The sequence below is a fragment of the Littorina saxatilis genome, linkage group LG7, assembly GCF_037325665.1.
Source record: "Littorina saxatilis isolate snail1 linkage group LG7, US_GU_Lsax_2.0, whole genome shotgun sequence".
NCBI lineage: Eukaryota > Metazoa > Mollusca > Gastropoda > Littorinimorpha > Littorinidae > Littorina > Littorina saxatilis.
In genome coordinates, this window is record NC_090251.1 from 12,579,264 (window position 1) to 12,597,559 (window position 18,296).

At 43.4% G+C, this 18,296-nt stretch overlaps 3 protein-coding genes across 5 annotated transcripts in view; 1 reads left to right on the top strand and 2 right to left on the bottom strand.

Annotated features, from left to right (window-relative positions):
• LOC138970709 (uncharacterized) overlaps window positions 1–6,764 on the top strand; it is a 383,958-nt gene extending 377,194 nt beyond the window's left edge. The window contains exon 3 of the transcript XR_011457052.1: window positions 6,727–6,764. The gene's annotated coding sequence lies outside the window, so the exon portion shown is untranslated. The remainder of the gene's footprint in view (window positions 1–6,726) is intronic.
• The window catches only part of LOC138970706 (uncharacterized), a 112,892-nt gene that overhangs the window by 28,933 nt on the left and 65,663 nt on the right, over window positions 1–18,296 (bottom strand). The window lies entirely within an intron of this gene.
• LOC138971940 (uncharacterized) lies at window positions 627–3,395 on the bottom strand. Its single transcript, XM_070344786.1, has 2 exons — window positions 2,831–3,395; window positions 627–1,174 (listed from the first exon to the last, which is right to left on the bottom strand). Exons 1-2 carry the CDS (start codon window positions 3,336–3,338, stop codon window positions 627–629), a joined length of 1,056 nt encoding a protein of 351 aa, XP_070200887.1. The 5' UTR covers window positions 3,339–3,395.

The window sequence follows — 18,296 nt, forward strand, 5'->3', positions numbered from 1 at the left end:
AGCAGACAGACTGACATACAGGCTGACTGACAAACAGACATATAAAGAGAGAGAGAGAGGGAGAGAGAGAGAGAGAGGGAGAGAGAGAAAGAGAGAGTAAAAGAGAGAGAGAGAGTAAAAGAGAGAGAGAGAGTGAGAAAGAGAGAGAAAGACAGCGAGCGAGAGACACAGGAAGAAAGAAATATACAGAGGGAGAGAGAAAGGGGGAGAACGGGGGTAGGGAAGTGCACAAAAGAATGTAACAACTAACGAGTTTCTTCACCACAAAATGATGTTTTTAAACGTGAACGATAGCGAGCGTGCTTTAAAGTATGTGTATGCTAGACAACAATAGAGAGAGAGAGAGAGAGAGAGAGAGAGAGAGAGAGAGAGAGAGAGAGAGAGAGAGATGAGGGGAGGGAGAGAGAGGGAAAGACAGACGAACGTATTTACAGAATGACTGACAAATAGACATAGACAGAGAGAGTAAAAGTGTAAGACAAAGAAAGAGATACAAAAAGAAAGACCGATACAGACAGAGGGAGGGAGGACAAAAGGAGGGAGAGTGACGAATACAATGAACACCAAAACCAACAACTGTAACAGACAGCGAGCTAGCTTGCAAGTATGTGTAGGCTTGTTTGTCTCTATTTGATACGAACAAAACATAGGAGCGTACCTATCATGGTGGACACGTTGTCCCAGAATAAGGTCCGTACATCATTGCGCTCAATGGAAGCGCTAGCGGACATCGAGGACTGGCTGTAAAAGGGATATAAAAGGTCGTCCTCCTCAGACCGAGGATATATCATCAGAAAGCGGGGAAGCTTTTCTTCAAGCCAGTCAGGACGGCGATATCCCGTCTGTATGAACAGCGTGTGCGTTTCTTGGTGCCCTGATGTCTCCACAGCCTGACGTAACAACCTGTCAGTCACTGAGTCGTGACGGTCTACGATGACGATGAGGAAACTGTCTGCTGTGGATGATGACGTAGCTACACGACTCTGTGGAGGCACCAGCTGCAGTCCAGTGCGTGTCTTCAGCTCCTCAGTCAGCTCGCTGTGTAGAAAGCGTTTGGTGTCGTAACCGTAGATAACGTGCACAGTGTTGTGGTCCGGTGACTGTAACACGGCGTGTTGAACCAGGCCAAACTCATTCAATATGGCACGATCTGTTGGGTCCATATATGAAGCACCTGAACAAAATAAATCATGTCTCAGATGTGTACAGATCGACTTAGAAAGAACCTGACAAAACAGCCCTTAGCTACGTTCTGACTTTGAGAGTAGTTTCAAACCTGTTGATGTGGCTGCATCCAGATTATGAAAATTAAGAGTGAGAGAGACATAAAAAGAACAAGTCGCGTAAGGCGAAAATACAATATTTAGTCAAGTAGCTGTCGAACTCACAGAATGAAACTGAACGCAATGCCATTTTTCAGCAAGACCGTATACTCGTAGCATCGTCAGTCCACCGCTCATGGCAAAGGCAGTGAAATTGACAAGAAGAGCAGGGTAGTAGTTGCGCTAAGAAGGATAGCACGCTTTTCTGTACCTCTCTTTGTTTTAACTTTCTGAGCGTGTTTTTAATCCAAACATATCATATCTATATGTTTTTGGAATCAGGAACCGACAAGGAATAAGATGAAAGTGTTTTTAAATTGATTTGGACAATTTAATTTTGATAATAATTTTTATATATTTAATTTTCAGAGCTTGTTTTTAATCCGAATATAACATATTTATATGTTTTTGGAATCAGCAAATGATGGAGAATAAGATAAACGTAAATTTGGATCGTTTTATAAATTTTTATTTTGTTTTACAATTTTCAGATTTTTAATGACCAAAGTCATTAATTAATTTTTAAGCCACCAAGCTGAAATGCAATACCGAAGTCCGGGCTTCGTCGAAGATTACTTGACCAAAATTTCAACCAATTTGGTTGAAAAATGAGGGCGTGACAGTGCCGCCTCAACTTTCACGAAAAGCCGGATATGACGTCATCAAAGATATTTATCAAAAAAATGAAAAAAACGTATGGGGATTTCATACCCAGGAACTCTCATGTCAAATTTCATAAAGATCGGTCCAGTAGTTTAGTCTGAATCGCTCTACACACACACACAGACACACACACACACGCACACACACACACACACGCACGCACATACACCACGACCCTCGTTTCGATTCCCCCTCGATGTTAAAATATTTAGTCAAAACTTGACTAAATATAAAAAGAGAGGGAGAGACAAACAGACAAACAGATAGACTTGACACAGATATACTGAGAGACTGTAATTCAGCGTGTTAGCACGGTGTGTGGGGTCCATGTGTGGATCACCTGATAAAAACAAATCAGGTCTAATGTATGTTCTGACTCAGAAGGACCTTGACTGACCACCAGGTGTGTCTACATTCAGATTAAAAGTAAGCAAAATAGATAGATAGAGAGAGAGACAGAGAAAGATAGAGACACAGAGAGAGACAGAGAGTAACAGAGACATAAAGGCAGACAGAGAGAGTGAAAGGGAGAGAGAACAAGAAAGCGTGAGAGAGAGAGAGAGAGAGAGAGAGAGAGAGAGAGAGAGAGAGAGAGAGAGAGAGAGAGAGAGAGAGAGAGAGAGAGAGAGAGAGAGAGAGAGAGAGTGAAAGAAGGTCAGAGACAGACAAAAAGATGGACGGACTGATGAGAGAAATGAGGAGGGGGGGAGGGGCGCGGGGGAGAGAGAAGTGCACAATAGAGACTTTTTACCACTCACACAAAACGTAAACGACAACGAGCGTCGTTGCAAGTATGTGTATGCTTGTTTGTGTCTGTACACTATAAACAAACTGTATGAGCGTACCTATCATGGTCGACACGTTGTCCCAGAATAAGGTCCGTACATCCTTGAGCCCAGAGGAAGCGCCAGCGGACACTGAGGACTGTCTGTGAATGACATATGAAGGGTGGCGCCTCTCCGACCTACGATATCGCATCACAGTACAACGGGAAAGCTTTTCTTCAACCCAGTCAGGACAGTGATCCCCCATCTGTATGAACAGCGTGTGGGTGTCTGGGTGTCCTGATGTCTCCACAGCCTGACGTAACAACCTGTCAGTCACCGAGTCATACATTTCTACGATCACGATGAGGACACTGTCTGCTGTGGATGATGACGTAGCTACACGACTCTGTGGCGGCACCAGCTGCAGTCCAGTGCGTGTCTTCAGCTCCTCAGTCAGCTCGCTGTGTACAAAGTGTTTGTTGGTGTGACCGTAGATGACGTGCACAGTGTTGTGGTCCGGTGACTGTAACACAGCGTGTTGAACCAGGCCAAACTCGTTCAGCATGGCACGGTGTGTGGGGTCCATGTGTGGATCACCTGGACAAAAACAAATTAGGTCTCAGGTATGTACTGACTTAGAAGTAACCTGACTGACCACCTTTCTGAATTTAGATTGAAAGTCATGAAGAGAGAGAGAGAGAGAGAGAGAGAGAGAGAGAGAGAGAGAGAGAGAGAGAGAGAGAGAGAGAGAGAGAGAGGGAGACGAGCAGACAGACTGACATACAGGCTGACTGACAAACAGACATAGAGAGAGAGAGAGAGAGAGAGAGAGAGAGAGAGAAAGAGAGAGTAAAAGAGAGAGAAAGACAGCGAGCGAGAGACACAGGAAGAAAGAAATATACAGAGGGAGAGAGAAAGGGGGAGAACGGGGGTAGGGAAGTGCACAAAAGAATGTAACAACTAACGAGTTTCTTCACCACAAAATGATTTTTTTAAACGTGAACGATAGCGAGCGTGCTTTAAAGTATGTGTATGCTAGACAACAACATAAAACAGTCTTGTAATCGTCTTTTAACTCCCGTAAGAAACACTTCTCATTCCCAACCATTCCGCACATCAACACAGCAGCAAAACCATTACATCATAAAAGACTTTGCACACGTGAAACCCAGTATGTGTGCCCTGGTGGGCTAAATTACACAAAGCTTTTTCTGCAATCATGGAATACTTTGAATCAGGTTGCTTCAGCAACGTAAACCAGTATTTTACACATCTGACTGCAGAGTTTACATAGAATGAGAGAGAGAGAGAGAGAGAGAGAGAGAGAGAGAGAGAGAGAGAGAGAGAGAGAGAGAGAGAGAGAGAGAGAGAGAGAGAGAGACAGAGAGAGAGAGAGTGAGACAGAGAGAGACAGAGAGAGACAGAGAGAGAGACAGATGGGGGGCGGGGGAGAGAGGGAAAGACAGACGAACGTATTTACAGAATGACTGACAAATAGACATAGACAGAGAGAATAAAAGTGTAAGACAAAGAGTGAGATACAAAAAGAAAGACCGATACATACAGAGGGAGGGAGGACAAAAGGAGGGAGAGTGACGAATACAATGAACACCAAAAACAACAACTGTAACAGACAGCGAGCTAGCTTGCAAGTATGTGTAGGCTTGTTTGTCTCTATTTGATACGAACAAAACATAAGAGCGTACCTATCATGGTGGACACGTTGTCCCAGAATAAGGTCCGTACATCCTTGCGCTCAATGGAAGCGCTAGCGGACATCGAGGACTGACTGGAAATGTCATATAAAAGATCGCCCTCCTCACACCAAGGAAAAATCATCAGAAAGCGGGGAAGCTTTTCTTCAAACCAGTCAGGACGGCGATATCCCCTCTGTATGAACAGCGTGTGGGTGTCTGGGTGCCCTGATGTCTCCACAGCCTGACGTAACAACATGTTAGTCACTGAGTCATTACTGTCTACGATGACGATGAGGACACTGTCTGCTGTGGATGATGACGTAGCTACACGACTCTGTGGCGGCACCAGCTGCAGTCCAGTGCGTGTCTTCAGCTCCTCAGTCAGCTCGCTGTGTACAAAGTGTTTGTTGGTGTGACCGTAGATGACGTGCACAGTGTTGTGGTCCGGTGACTGTAACGCAGCGTGATGAACCAGGCCAAACTCGTTCAGCATGGCACGGTGTGTGGGGTCCATGTGTGGATCACCTGGACAAAAACAAATTAGGTCTCAGGTATGTACTGACTTAGAAGTAACCTGACTGACAACATTTTTGAATTTAGATTGAAAGTCATGAAGAGAGAGAGAGAGAGAGAGAGAGAGAGAGAGAGAGAGAGAGAGAGAGAGAGAGAGAGAGAGAGAGAGACTGACATACAATACAGGCTGACTGACAGACATAGAAAGAGAGAGAGAGAGAGAGAGAGAGAGAGGGAGAGAGAAAAAGAGAGAGTAAAAGAGAGAGAAAGACAGCGAGCGAGAGACACAGGAAGAAAGAAATATACAGAGAGAGAGAGAAAGGGGGAGAACGGGGGTAGGGAAGTGCACAAAAGAATGTAACAACTAACGAGTTTCTTCACCACAAAATGATTTTTTTAAACGTGAACGATAGCGAGCGTGCTTTAAAGTATGTGTATGCTAGACAACAACATAAAACAGTCTTGTAATCGTCTTTTAACTCCCGTAAGAAACACTTCTCATTCCCAACCATTCCGCACATCAACACAGCAACAAAACCATTACATCATAAAAGACTTTGGGGAGAGAGAAGTGCTCAATAGAGACTTTATACCACTCACACAAAACGTAAACGACAACGAGCGTCGTTGCAAGTATGTTTATGCTTGTTTGTGTCTGTACACTATTAACAAACTGTATGAGCGTACCTATCATGGTCGACACGTTGTCCCAGAATAAGGTCCGTACATCCTTGAGCTCAGAGGAAGCACCAGTGGACAGTGGGTGACCGTCCACCACGAAATGAGTCGCATGTCATGTCGGGCGGTTCTGCGCTAGGCCTATTTTAAGTCCGGGGGGTGATGGGTATCAATTTTGAGATTTCGCTAAAATGTAATTCTCCGGTCTTTTATCTACCCACATTTATTAACTGATAAGCTGCAAATGCCCTAAATATTGCATAAAATGCTTTTGAAGCACCCTACCGGTGCGTTTTTGTGAGATCAGCGATGTGTTTCGCCCCGAATCATACCATTTTGAGTCAACGATCGCCCCTACTAAACTTCAGATGGACCCGTCGATACACACATGAATGAAAAGGGTTTTTCTCCAGCTTTCAGACTGTGTCATTTCTATTGGTTAGACTAAAATCAACTGACCAATGAGCTCTCGGGAAATAATAAGAATTCCGTAAACAATACGGAATTCCGTGTCTTCCATTGGCCGCCTCTGTCACGTGACCGCAACAACCCAATCAGCGCGAATTTCAGTCTGAAAATGGCGAACTCTCGACAAGTCGAACGAGTATACTAGCGAAGGCCTTGAATTCGGCCCGTGGAGCCAATATTCTCGACACAAATGATTCCGAAGGCATTGGAGATGAAAATTAGCGTTCCAACTGTATTGTGGTTACAGACTATCTGACCAACCGACCCCAGTTTGTTAGGGCTGGTATAACGGTACCATCTAATGGCCCGAACACAAACACTGGTGCTCCGCAGACCGTGCTATCTAGTGTACTGAATACCAACACAGGAGCTCCGCAGGGAACAGTATTGTCACCGTTTCTGTTCTCCCTGTATACTGCTGACTGCAGGAGTTCTCACGGGTCGTACTTCATCGACAAATTTGCTGACGATACTGGACTTACAGGACAGATTACTGACGACAATGACACACACTACAGACAAGAAGTTAGCAGCTTTGTGGACTGGTGCGACGAGAATTACCTGGACTTGAACACAGGAAAAACTAAAGAAATGATTTTTGACACTAGAAGAAACAAGTCGCGTAAGGCGAAAATACAATATTTAGTCAAGTAGCTGCCATTTTTCAGCAAGACCGTATACTCGTAGCATCGTCAGTCCACCGCTCATGGCAAAGGCAGTGAAATTGACAAGAAGAGCGGGGTAGTAGTTGCGCTAAGAAGGATAGCACGCTTTTCTGTACCTCTCTTTGTTTTAACTTTCTGAGCGTGTTTTTAATCCAAACATATCATATCTATATGTTTGTGGAATCAGGAACCGACAAGGAATAAGATGAAAGTGTTTTTAAATTGATTTGGACAATTTAATTTTGATAATAATTTTTATATATTTAATTTTCAGAGCTTGTTTTCAATCCGAATATAACATATTTATATGTTTTTGGAATCAGCAAATGATGGAGAATAAGATAAACGTAAATTTGGATCGTTTTATAAATTTTTATTTTTTTTTTACAATTTTCCGATTTTTAATGACCAAAGTCATTAATTAATTTTTAAGCCACCAAGCTGAAATGCAATACCGAAGTCCGGGCTTCGTCGAAGATTACTTGACCAAAATTTCAACCAATTTGGTTGAAAAATGAGGGCGTGACAGTGCCGCCTCAACTTTCACGAAAAGCCGAATATGACGTCATCAAAGACATTTATCAAAAAAATGAAAAAAACGTATGGGGATTTCATACCCAGGAACTCTCATGTCAAATTTCATAAAGATCGGTCCAGTAGTTTAGTCTGAATCGCTCTACACACACACACAGACAGACACACACACACACGCACACACATACACCACGACCCTCGTCTCGATTCCCCCCTCTACGTTAAAATATTTAGTCAAAACTTGACTAAATATAAAAAGGTAGCACACAAGCCTATCGTGATAGCTGGTGTTGAAGTCGAACAGGTTGAAAGCTATCGCTACCTAGGTGTAGTGATCGACAACAAGCTGTCTTGGCATGCCAACACTGACCAAATCTTGAAGAAAGCGCACACGCGCATGTACTGTCTAAGGAAGCTTAGATCGTTCTCTGTTCGTAATGACATCCTGCAGATGTTCTATCTGTCCACTGTTGGTAGCGTGTTGACATATGCATGTGTGTGCTGGGGGGGGTAACCTTAGTAAACAGGATAGTGACAGGCTAGAAAAGCTAGTCAAGAAGGCTGGATCTGTTGTAGGCAGGAAACAAGAGACCATTGAATCAGTTTGCCAGAGACGACTGACTGACCGACTGACCTCAATTTTGGCTGACGAGACACACCCACTGAAACCTGAATTTGACTCTCGACGCATTGACAGGAGTGGTAGACTGAGGGCTATGGTTGCTAGAACGTCACGTTTCCGCAATTCTTTTGTTCCCAGAGCTATCCATGCTTTCAACCAATCACATGTTAGAGGCCTCTATCATGTTTCTCTGTCATAATTATTACTGTACTCTGTTGCTGGGTTATCTGTAATGTATGTATTTTTAGTAACTGTATTACCGTAGTTCAAATGTGCGGTGTTCTAGTCGACATGTGGTGCTTTGTATACCTTGTGTGTGCGTGGATGTGGAGGTGGACTCTCGGACGTCTTTTTGTTATTGGAATTATGGTTTTTGTTAAATTGTATTGCTGTTGCTGTTGTTGTTGTGTGAGTGAGCTGTGTGTTGGCAGACTTGACTTGACGGATGACTGTTTGCGTTAGTGAGACTGTGATCATACTCATAATAATCATACTCACTTATTTTCTTATGATGTTTTTGTTTTTTATTATGCATTCTTATTCTTTTGATTGGAAAAGAGTATTGTTACAATGTAGTTTCCATATGGATTAATAAATTTGAGTTGAGTTGAGTTGAGTTGAGTTGAGGTAGCAGATTATTTTTCAACTCCTGCTGATCCTGAAATCGACGATGACGCCGATGAAAGCGATGAAGAGATGGATAGCGACAAGGAAAACAACCGACCTGAATCTGCCGACGAAAACAGCGGAGAAAACGAGGAGGAAGAGAAAAACGACGATGGAGATTCTAGCGACGAGGCTCTCGTTGATGCGGTATACAGACGTTTCGCACTTTGACGATTCGATCGTCAGCATCAGGTGCGAATCGTCATAGTGATAGGTGCGAATCGTCACAAGGAAAAAGTTCGAATCGTCAGCATAATAAGGTGCGAATCGTCATAGTCATAGGTGAGCGATTTTGGTGTTGTTTTGGGCTGGTCTCTCCCTTTGAGTCCTCTACGGAAGAAGACCTTTTTCGATCGGCATACTGACACTAGCGTGCACATGATTGTGCTTCGTCCGCCTGTCATGGGATTTGTGATTGAAGGTGTGTGTGCGCATTGTTTTGTGTGTTTGGGTGAGTGTGTGTGTATTTGATTTCTAACTTTCTATTCGTTTCGTTTTGTATGCATCATGTATAATGGTGTGTACTTTTTATGTATTGTATGTATTCTGCTTTTTACATTTAGTCAAGTTTTGACTAAATGTTTTAACATAGAGGGGGAATCGAGACGAGGGTCGTCAAGTTGTGTATGTGTGTGTGTGTCTGTCTGTCTGTGCGCGCGTGTGTGTGTAGAGCGATTCAGACTAAACTACTGGACCGATCTTTATGAGATTTGACATGAGAGTTTGTCGATTTCACTGCCTTTGCCACGAGCGGTGGACTGACGAAACTACGAGTATGTGGTCTTGGTGAAAAAAGCAGTGCGTTCAGTTTCATTCTGTGAGTTCGACAGCTTGACTAAATGTTGTTATTTCGCCTTACGCGACTTGTTTATGTATATTGTGTCTTTTGTATTAAATGGGCCGTGTGCTCTATTTAGCATAGAGAAATAGCACACAAAATGTTCATTATTCAGTTATTTCATGTCTGGTGGCGGATGTGACGCGAGCTCTGACTGCGAAATGGAGAATATGGTTCTAACAATATAATCCGGTTTATTAGAACAGCACACACAAATCAAACTGTTTCACTGTGTTGACTTGTTTAAAACTTATTCAACACAGTTTACTTATAACGTTTCGCACCTCTTGGCAATGACGTTTCGCACATCTTGGAAAAAAAGTACGAAACGTCATTCTGAAAAGTGCGAAACGTTATAAGTAAAATGTGTGAAAAGACAAAAAAAGTGCGAAACGTCATGTCCAAATTGTAGATTAAGTGCGAATCGTCCGAAGTGCGAAACGTCAAAGGTGCGAAACGTCTGGTATTCCGTTGATGCTACCACACCAGCTATGCAGGTCGACATTCATCAGTCAGTGACACTGAACAACAACGTGGAGCTGACCATAGTGACGAACTTCGATTGCAAGCGCAAACTGAAAACACAACTGCACCAGCTGAACCCAAGAGATAATTCCAGCACCAAATCGAGGGAGGGATGCATTTCGCAGTTTTTGCCTGAATAAATTCTTACCAGGAGAAACGACATTGCTGAGTTTAATGAAGGTGAGTTTGTTTATGTTCTGTCTGTCATCCCCCCCCCCCTTCCCCCTACTGTCCCCTTCCCCTTTGTCTTCACTTATACCAGAAACCTTATGATTTTGCTTGTACTGTATCCATAACTGTTCACTTTTTTTTGTAAGATCATACTTGTGATCAGCTTTGGTTTAGGTGCAACAACAAGCTTGATTTTCTTCTTCTTGCTGCTTCCACATGGAAAATTACCTGATAACTTAATATTGATTTTATTTAAGGTTTGAATGTTGATTTTTTAGTTGATTTCAATTAGTAAACCACATTCTCCTGGTTGTGTGTTTCAGGCGAAAAAGACATGATTCTGCTTGGTGTTCTCGCTTCCACCCCAATGACTGAAGGCGATGTGGATAGGCTGATACCTTCTCGGAAAAGTACACGAAAACAGAAGAGAACAACATAGCTGATCGACTTCAAGGCGGTATGCAGACAGACGTTCAAACAGTACCTCAACCAGCAGATCCGGCCCTTCGTAAAAAGTAGTAAATTTTAAGGGGCTTAATGTCCGTCAGGTCTTAATTGCCTATATTGGACGTCGAATTGGTTTATACGATTCGAGTTTTACGCCCTCACGGCTTTTTGATGTTTGCGTGTTTAGGTGGTATCAGCCATCTGCACTTATGGTAGAATGACCAAGATCTTTAACGTGCCATTGTGGTGACACGGGGGTGGGAGATGGATACCGTCTCTGGGTCTGCACATAAAGTTGACCCGTGTCCGTCCCGGCCCGGATTCGAACCAGCGACCTCTCGATCACAAGTCCAGTGCTCTACCACCTGAGCTACCCGGGCCCCCCCCGGCCCTTCGTCAAACCTTGTGCGCAGGATATCTGTGTCCCTGACCCTGAACGCAGCGTGTAGTTGGTGTGAAACGTTTGTGTTTTCTGTGGATGTTGGATTTAATTCATGTGTTTTGGTGAGTAGTCGGTGGTGTGGTGCCATGGATTTCTGATGTTTGCTGCAACCAAGGTTTAGCTAGGATTTTTTGGTTTTCTCTTTGTTTCTGTAGGTGAACTAATACATGTATTATTGTCATTGTTTTGTTTGTTTTTGGTCTAGTTAGGATGTTCATTTTGCACATGGCTGTCCTCCTTTCTTTCTCAATTTCCACTATCTAATATTACTGACATGTAGTTAGTGAAAAGTAACTGTTTCGTTACGTTTGCCGGTTTCGGTTTCATAGTTACTAATTATTAAAAATCATTACTAATTACTTGTCTATCACTTATGCTTGTCTTTATCTTTCTCAATATTTTCAAACATGTGAAGTAATTAATCATAGAAAGAGATGAAAACTTCAGAAAAAGTTCCTACTTTTTTTCAACGATACTATTTTTAATCAACTTAAATAATTAACATAAAGCTAATAAACTTCAAAATAAATGCATAACTATGATGGTCTTATGTATTTTATAGTGTAGCATGTCTCTGTGAAAGAACATATCAAGATTTGTTAATGATTAATTTGAAACAATAAACTGACATACTTTGCCTAATCCTGCGTTCCTTTTTTCAAATTGCACATTTTCACACATATTTCAAAGCTTATATTTCTCTAAATAATATTTTGGGGGACAAAATTGCTCGACATGCTAGTTTATGCACTGCCTGATGTGTGCAAACATTTGTAAGGAAATTGAGGGCTGGTTGCTAAGGAAAAGGTTCTGAGGAAAGTCAAAGTTGTTTGGGGCTGTTTTTCTCAGAACCGTCTTTTCGAAGGTCACCTTTGTCACGGGCTTATAACTCAAAAAGTTGTTGTTCTTTTCTAAAACGGGTTTCACCACTGGATAGAGCATAAAAAACGCTTTAAAAAAATGTAAAATATAGAAAATGTGAGATGTGACTCATACCGTGGTGGAGGGTCACATATGAAGGGTGGTGGTGCGTCTCTGGCTCATGATATATCATCACAGGACAGCGGGGAAGCTTTTCTTCAAACCAGTCAGGACAGTGATCCCCCATCTGTATGAACAGCGTGTGGGTGTCAGGGTGTCCTGATGTCTCCACAGCCTGACTTAACAACCTGTCAGTCACTGAGTCATGACGATCTACGATGACAATTAGGACACTGTCTGCTGTGGATGATGACGTAGCTACACGGCTCTGTGGCGGCACCAGCTGCAGTCCAGTGCGTGTCTTCAGCTCGCTGTGTACAAAGTATATGTTGGTGTGACCGTAGATGACGTGCACAGTGTTGTGGTCCGGTGACTGAAACGCAGCGTGTTGAACCAGGCCAAACTCGTTCAGCATGGCACGGTGTGTGGGGTCCATGTGTGGATCACCTGGACAAAAACAAATTAGGTCTCAGGTATGTACTGACTTGGAAGTAACCTGACTGACCACCTTTCTGAATTTAGATTGAAAGTCATGAAGAGAGAGAGAGAGAGAGAGAGAGAGAGAGAGAGAGAGAGAGAGAGAGAGAGAGAGAGAGAGAGAGAGAGAGAGAGAGAAAGAGAGAGAGAGACGAGCAGACAGACTGACATACAGGCTGACTGACAAACAGACATAGAAAGAGAGAGAGAGAGAGAGAGAGAGAGAGAGAGAGAGAGAGAGAGAGAGAGAGGGAAAGAGAGAGTAAAAGAGAGAGAAAGACAGCGAGCGAGAGACACAGGAAGAAATAAATATACAGAGGGAGAGAGAAAGGGGGAGAACGGGGGTAGGGAAGTGCACAAAAGAATGTAACAACTAACGAGTTTCTTCACCACAAAATGATTTTTTAAAACGTGAACGATAGCGAGCGTGCTTTAAAGTATGTGTATGCTAGACAACAACATAAAACAGTCTTGTAATCGTCTTTTAACTCCCGTAAGAAACACTTCTCATTCCCAACCATTCCGCACATCAACACAGCAGCAAAACCATTACATCATAAAAGACTTTGCACACGTGAAACCCAGTATGTGTGCCCTGGTAGCTCAGTTGGTAGAGCACTGGACTTGTGATCGGAAGGTCGCAGGATCGAATTCGGGCCGGGACGGACACGGGTCAACTTTATGTGCAGACCCAGAGATGGAAGCCATGTCCCACCCCCGTGTCACCACAATGGCACATAAAAGACCTTGGCCATTCTGCCATAAGCGCAGGTGGCTGAATATTCCTAAACACGCAGACACCTGGGTAGCGCGACTCCGTTGCTGCTAGCTTTCCACTGGGAGGAAGCGACCCGAATTTCCCAGCGATGGGACAATAAAGTAATGAAAATGAAAATTAAATGAAATGAAATGAAAAATGAAATTACACAAAGCTTTTTCTGCAATCATGGAATACTTTGAATCAGTTTGCTTCAGCAACGTAAACCAGTATTTTACACATCTGACTGCAGAGTTTACATAGAGAGAGAGAGAGAGAGAGAGAGAGAGAGAGAGAGAGAGAGAGAGAGAGAGAGAGAGAGAGAGAGAGAGAGAGAGAGGGGGGGGAGGGGGGGAAGACAGACGAACGTATAAATTTACAGAATGACTGACAAAAAGACATAGACAGAGAGAGTAAAAGTGTAAGAGAAAGAAAGAGATACAAAAAGAAAGACCGATACAGACAGAGGGGGCGGGGGGGACAAAAGGAGGGAGAGTGACAAATACAATGAACACCGAAAACAACAACTGTAACAGACAGCGAGCTAGCTTGCAAGTATGTGTAGGCTTGTTTGTCTCTATTTGATACGAACAAAACATAAGAGCGTACCTATCATGGTGGACACGTTGTCCCAGAATAAGGTCCGTACATCCTTGCGCCCGGTGGATGCGTCTGCGGAAATTGAGGACTGTCTGAGAAGACGGGCATATGAAGTGCCGTGCATCCCAAGGCTATAATAGATCATCATAGTACAACGGGGAAGCTTTTCTTTAAACCAGTCAGGACGGTAATTCCCCATCTGTATGAACAGCGTGTGGGAGTCGGTGTGTCCTGATGTCTCCACAGCCTGACGTACAAACCTGTCAGTCACTGAGTCGTGACGGTCTACGATGACGATGAGGACACTGTCTGCTGTGAATGACGACGTAGCTACACGACTCTGTGGCGGCACCAGCTGCAGTCCAGTGCGTGTCTTCAGCTCCTCAGTCAGCTCGCTGTGTACAAAGTGGTTGTTGTTATAACCATAGATGACGTGCACAGTGTTGTGGTCCGGTGACTGTAACGCAGCGTGTTGAACCAGGCCACACTCGTTCAGAATGGCGTGGCGTGTGGGGTCCATGTGTTCATCACCTGGACAAAAACAAATTAGGTCTCAGGTATGTACTGACTTAGAAGTAACCTGACTGACCACTTTTCTGAATTTAGATTGAAAGTCATGAAGAGAGAGAGAGAGAGAGAGAGAGAGAGAGAGAGAGAGAGAGAGAGAGAGAGAGAGAGAGAGAGAGAGAGAGAGAGAGAGAGAGAGAGAGACTGACATACAGACTGACTGACAAACAGACATAGAAAAAAAGAGAGAGAGAGAGAGAGAGAGAGAGAGAGAGAAAGAGAGAGTAAAAGAGAGAGAAAGACAGCGAGCGAGAGACACAGGAAGAAAGAAATATACAGAGGGAGAGAGAAAGGGGGAGAACGGGGGTAGGGAAGTGCACAAAAGAATGTAACAACTAACGAGTTTCTTCACCACAAAATGATTTTTTAAAACGTGAACGATAGCGAGCGTGCTTTAAAGTATGTGTATGCTAGACAACAACATAAAACAGTCTTGTAATCGTCTTTTAACTCCCGTAAAAAACACTTCTCATTCCCAACCATTCTGCACATCAACACAGCAGCAAAACCATTACATCATAAAAGACTTTGCACACGTGAAACCCAGTATGTGTGCCCTGGTGGGCTAAATTAAACAAAGCTTTTTCTGCAATCATGGAATACTTTGAATCAGGTTGCTTTGAACAGCAACGTAAACCAGTATTTTACACATCTGACTGCAGAGTTTACAGAGAATGACAGAGACAGAGACAGAGAGACAGAGACAGAGAGACAGAGAGAGAGAGAGAGACAGATGGGGGGCGGGGGAGAGAGGGAAAGACAGACGAACGTATTTACAGAATGACTGACAAATAGACATAGACAGAGAGAGTAAAAGTGTAAGAGAAAGAAAGAGATACAAAAAGAAAGACCGATACCAACAGAGGGGGGAGGACAAAAGGAGGGAGAGTGACGAATACAATGAACACCAAAAACAACAACTGTAACAGACAGCGAGCTAGCTTGCAAGTATGTGTAGGCTTGTTTGTCTCTATTTGATACGAACAAAACATAAGAGCGTACCTATCATGGTGGACACGTTGTCCCAGAATAAGGTCCGTACATCCTTGCGCCCAGTGGAAGCGCCAGGAAATATCATCCGAAACCGTGGAAGCTTTTCTACAACCCAGCCAGGACAGCAATACCCTTTCTGTATGAACAGCGTGTGGGTGTCTGTATGTCCTGATGTCTCCACAGCCTCACGTAACCACCTGTCAGTCACTGAGTCATTACTGTCTACGATGACAATTAGGACACTGTCTGCTGTGAATGACGACGTAGCTACACCACTCTGTGGCGGCACCAGCTGCAGTCCAGTGCGTGTCTTCAGCTCCTCAGTCAGCTCGCTGTGTACAAAGTGTCTGTTGGTGTGACCGTAGATGACGTGCACAGTGTTGTGGTCCGGTGACTGAAACGCAGCGTGTTGAACCAGGCCAAACTCGTTCAGAATGGCACGGTGTGTGGGGTCCATGTGTGGATCACCTGGACAAAAACAAATTAGGTCTCAGGTATGTACTGACTTAGAAGTAACCTGACTGACCACCTTTCTGAATTTAGATTGAAAGTCATGAAGAGAGAGAGAGAGAGAGAGAGAGAGAGAGAGAGAGAGAGAGAGAGAGAGAGAGAGAGAGAGAGAGAGAGAGAGAGAGAGAGAGAGAGAGAGAGAGAGAGAGAGAGAGAGAGAGAGGGAGACGAGCAGACAGACTGACATACAGGCTGACTGACAAACAGACATAGAAAGAGAGAGAGAGAGAGAGAGGGAGAGAGAGAGAAAGAGAGAGTAAAAGAGAGAGAAAGACAGCGAGCGAGAGATACAGGAAGAAAGAAATATACAGAGGGAGAGAGAAAGGGAGAGAACGGGGGTAGGGAAGTGCACAAAAGAATGTAACAACTAACGAGTTTCTTCACCACAAAATGATTTTTTTAAACGTGAACGATAGCGAGCGTGCTTTAAAGTATGTGTATGCTAGACAACAACATAAAACAGTCTTGTAATCGTCTTTTAACTCCCGTAAGAAACACTTCTCATTCCCAACCATTCCGCACATCAACACAGCAGCAAAACCATTACATCATAAAAGACTTTGCACACGTGAAACCCAGTATGTGTGCCCTGGTGGGCTAAATTACACAAAGCTTTTTCTGCAATCATGGAATACTTTGAATCAGGTTGCTTCAGCAACGTAAACCAGTATTTTACACATCTGACTGCAGAGTTTCCATCAAATGAGAGAGAGAGAGAGAGAGAGAGAGAGAGAGAGAGAGAGAGAGACAGAGACAGAGACAGACAGAGACAGAGACAGAGACAGAGAGACAGACAGATGGGGGGGGAGGGAAAGACAGACGAACGTATTTACAGAATGACTGACAAATAGACATAGACAGAGAGAGTAAAAGTGTAAGAGAAAGAAAGAGATACAAAAAGAAAGACCGATACAGACAGAGGGGGGGAGGACAAAAGGAGGGAGAGTGACGAATACAATGAACACCAAAAACAACAACTGTAACAGACAGCGAGCTAGCTTGCAAGTATGTGTAGGCTTGTTTGTCTCTATTTGATACGAACAAAACATAAGAGCGTACCTATCATGGTGGACACGTTGTCCCAGAATAAGGTCCGTACATCCTTGCGCTCAATGGAAGCGCTAGCGGACATCGAGGACTGTATGTAAACGTCATATAAAAGGTCGTCGGTGTGAGGATATATCATCAGAAAGCGGGGAAGCTTTTCTTCAACCCAGTCAGGACGGCGATACCCCGTCTGTATGAACAGCGTGTGGGAGTCTGTGTGTCCTGATGTCTCCACAGCCTCACGTAACAACCTGTCAGTCACTGAGTCGTGACGGTCTACCATGACGATGAGGAAACTGTCTGCTGTGGATGAAGACGTAGCTACACGACTCTGTGGAGGCACCAGCTGCAGTCCAGTTCGTGTCTTCAGCTCCTCAATCAGCTCGCTGTGTATGGAGCGTTTGGTGTCGTTACTGTAGATAACGTGCACAGTGTTGTGGTCCGGTGACTGTAACACGTCGTGTTGAACCAGGCCAAACTCATTCAATATGGCACGATCTGTTGGGTCCATATATGAAGCACCTGAACGAAACAAATCATGTCTCAGATGTGTACAGATCGACTTACAAAGAACCTGACAAAACATCCCTTAGCTACGTTCTGATTTTGAGAGTACTTTCAGACCTATTGACGTGGCTGCATCCAGATTATGAAAATTAAGAGTGAGAGAGACATGAAAAGAACAAGTCGCGTAAGGCGAAAATACAATATTTAGTCAAGTAGCTGTCGAACTCACAGAATGAAACGCAATGCCATTTTACTCGTAGCATCGTCAGGCCACCGCTCATGGCAAAGGCAGTGAAATTGACAAGAAGAGCGGGGTAGTAGTTGCGCCAAGAAGGATAGCACGCTTTTCTGTACCTCTCTTTGTTTTAACTTTCTGAGCGTGTTTTTAATCCAAACATATCATATCTATATGTTTTTGGAATCAGGAACCGACAAGGAATAAGATGAAAGTGTTTTTAAATTGATTTGGAAAATTTAATTTTGATAATAATTTTTATATATTTAATTTTCAGAGCTTGTTTTTAATCCAAATATAACATATTTATGTTTTTGGAATCAGCAAATGATGGAGAATAAGATAAACGTAAATTTGGATCGTTTTATAAATTTTTATTTTTTTTTACAATTTTCAGATTTTTAATGACCTAAGTCATTAATTAATTTTTAAGCCACCAAGCTGAAATGCAATACCGAACCCCGGGCTTCGTCGAAGATTACTTGACCAAAATTTCAACCAATTTGGTTGAAAAATGAGGGCGTGACAGTGCCGCCTCAACTTTCACGAAAAGCCGGATATGACGTCATCAAAGACATTTATCAAAAAAATGAAAAAAACGTTC

Bases quoted from the DNA above. Each gene is read 5' to 3' on its own strand.
- LOC138971940 (XM_070344786.1), bottom strand. From the start codon at position 3,338: ATGGACCCCACACACCGTGCCATGCTGAACGAGTTTGGCCTGGTTCAA. The intron at 1,175-2,830 runs GTACGCTCATAC...TATTTTGTTCAG, and splicing joins CAACGTGTCGACCATGATAG to GTGCTTCATATATGGACCCA.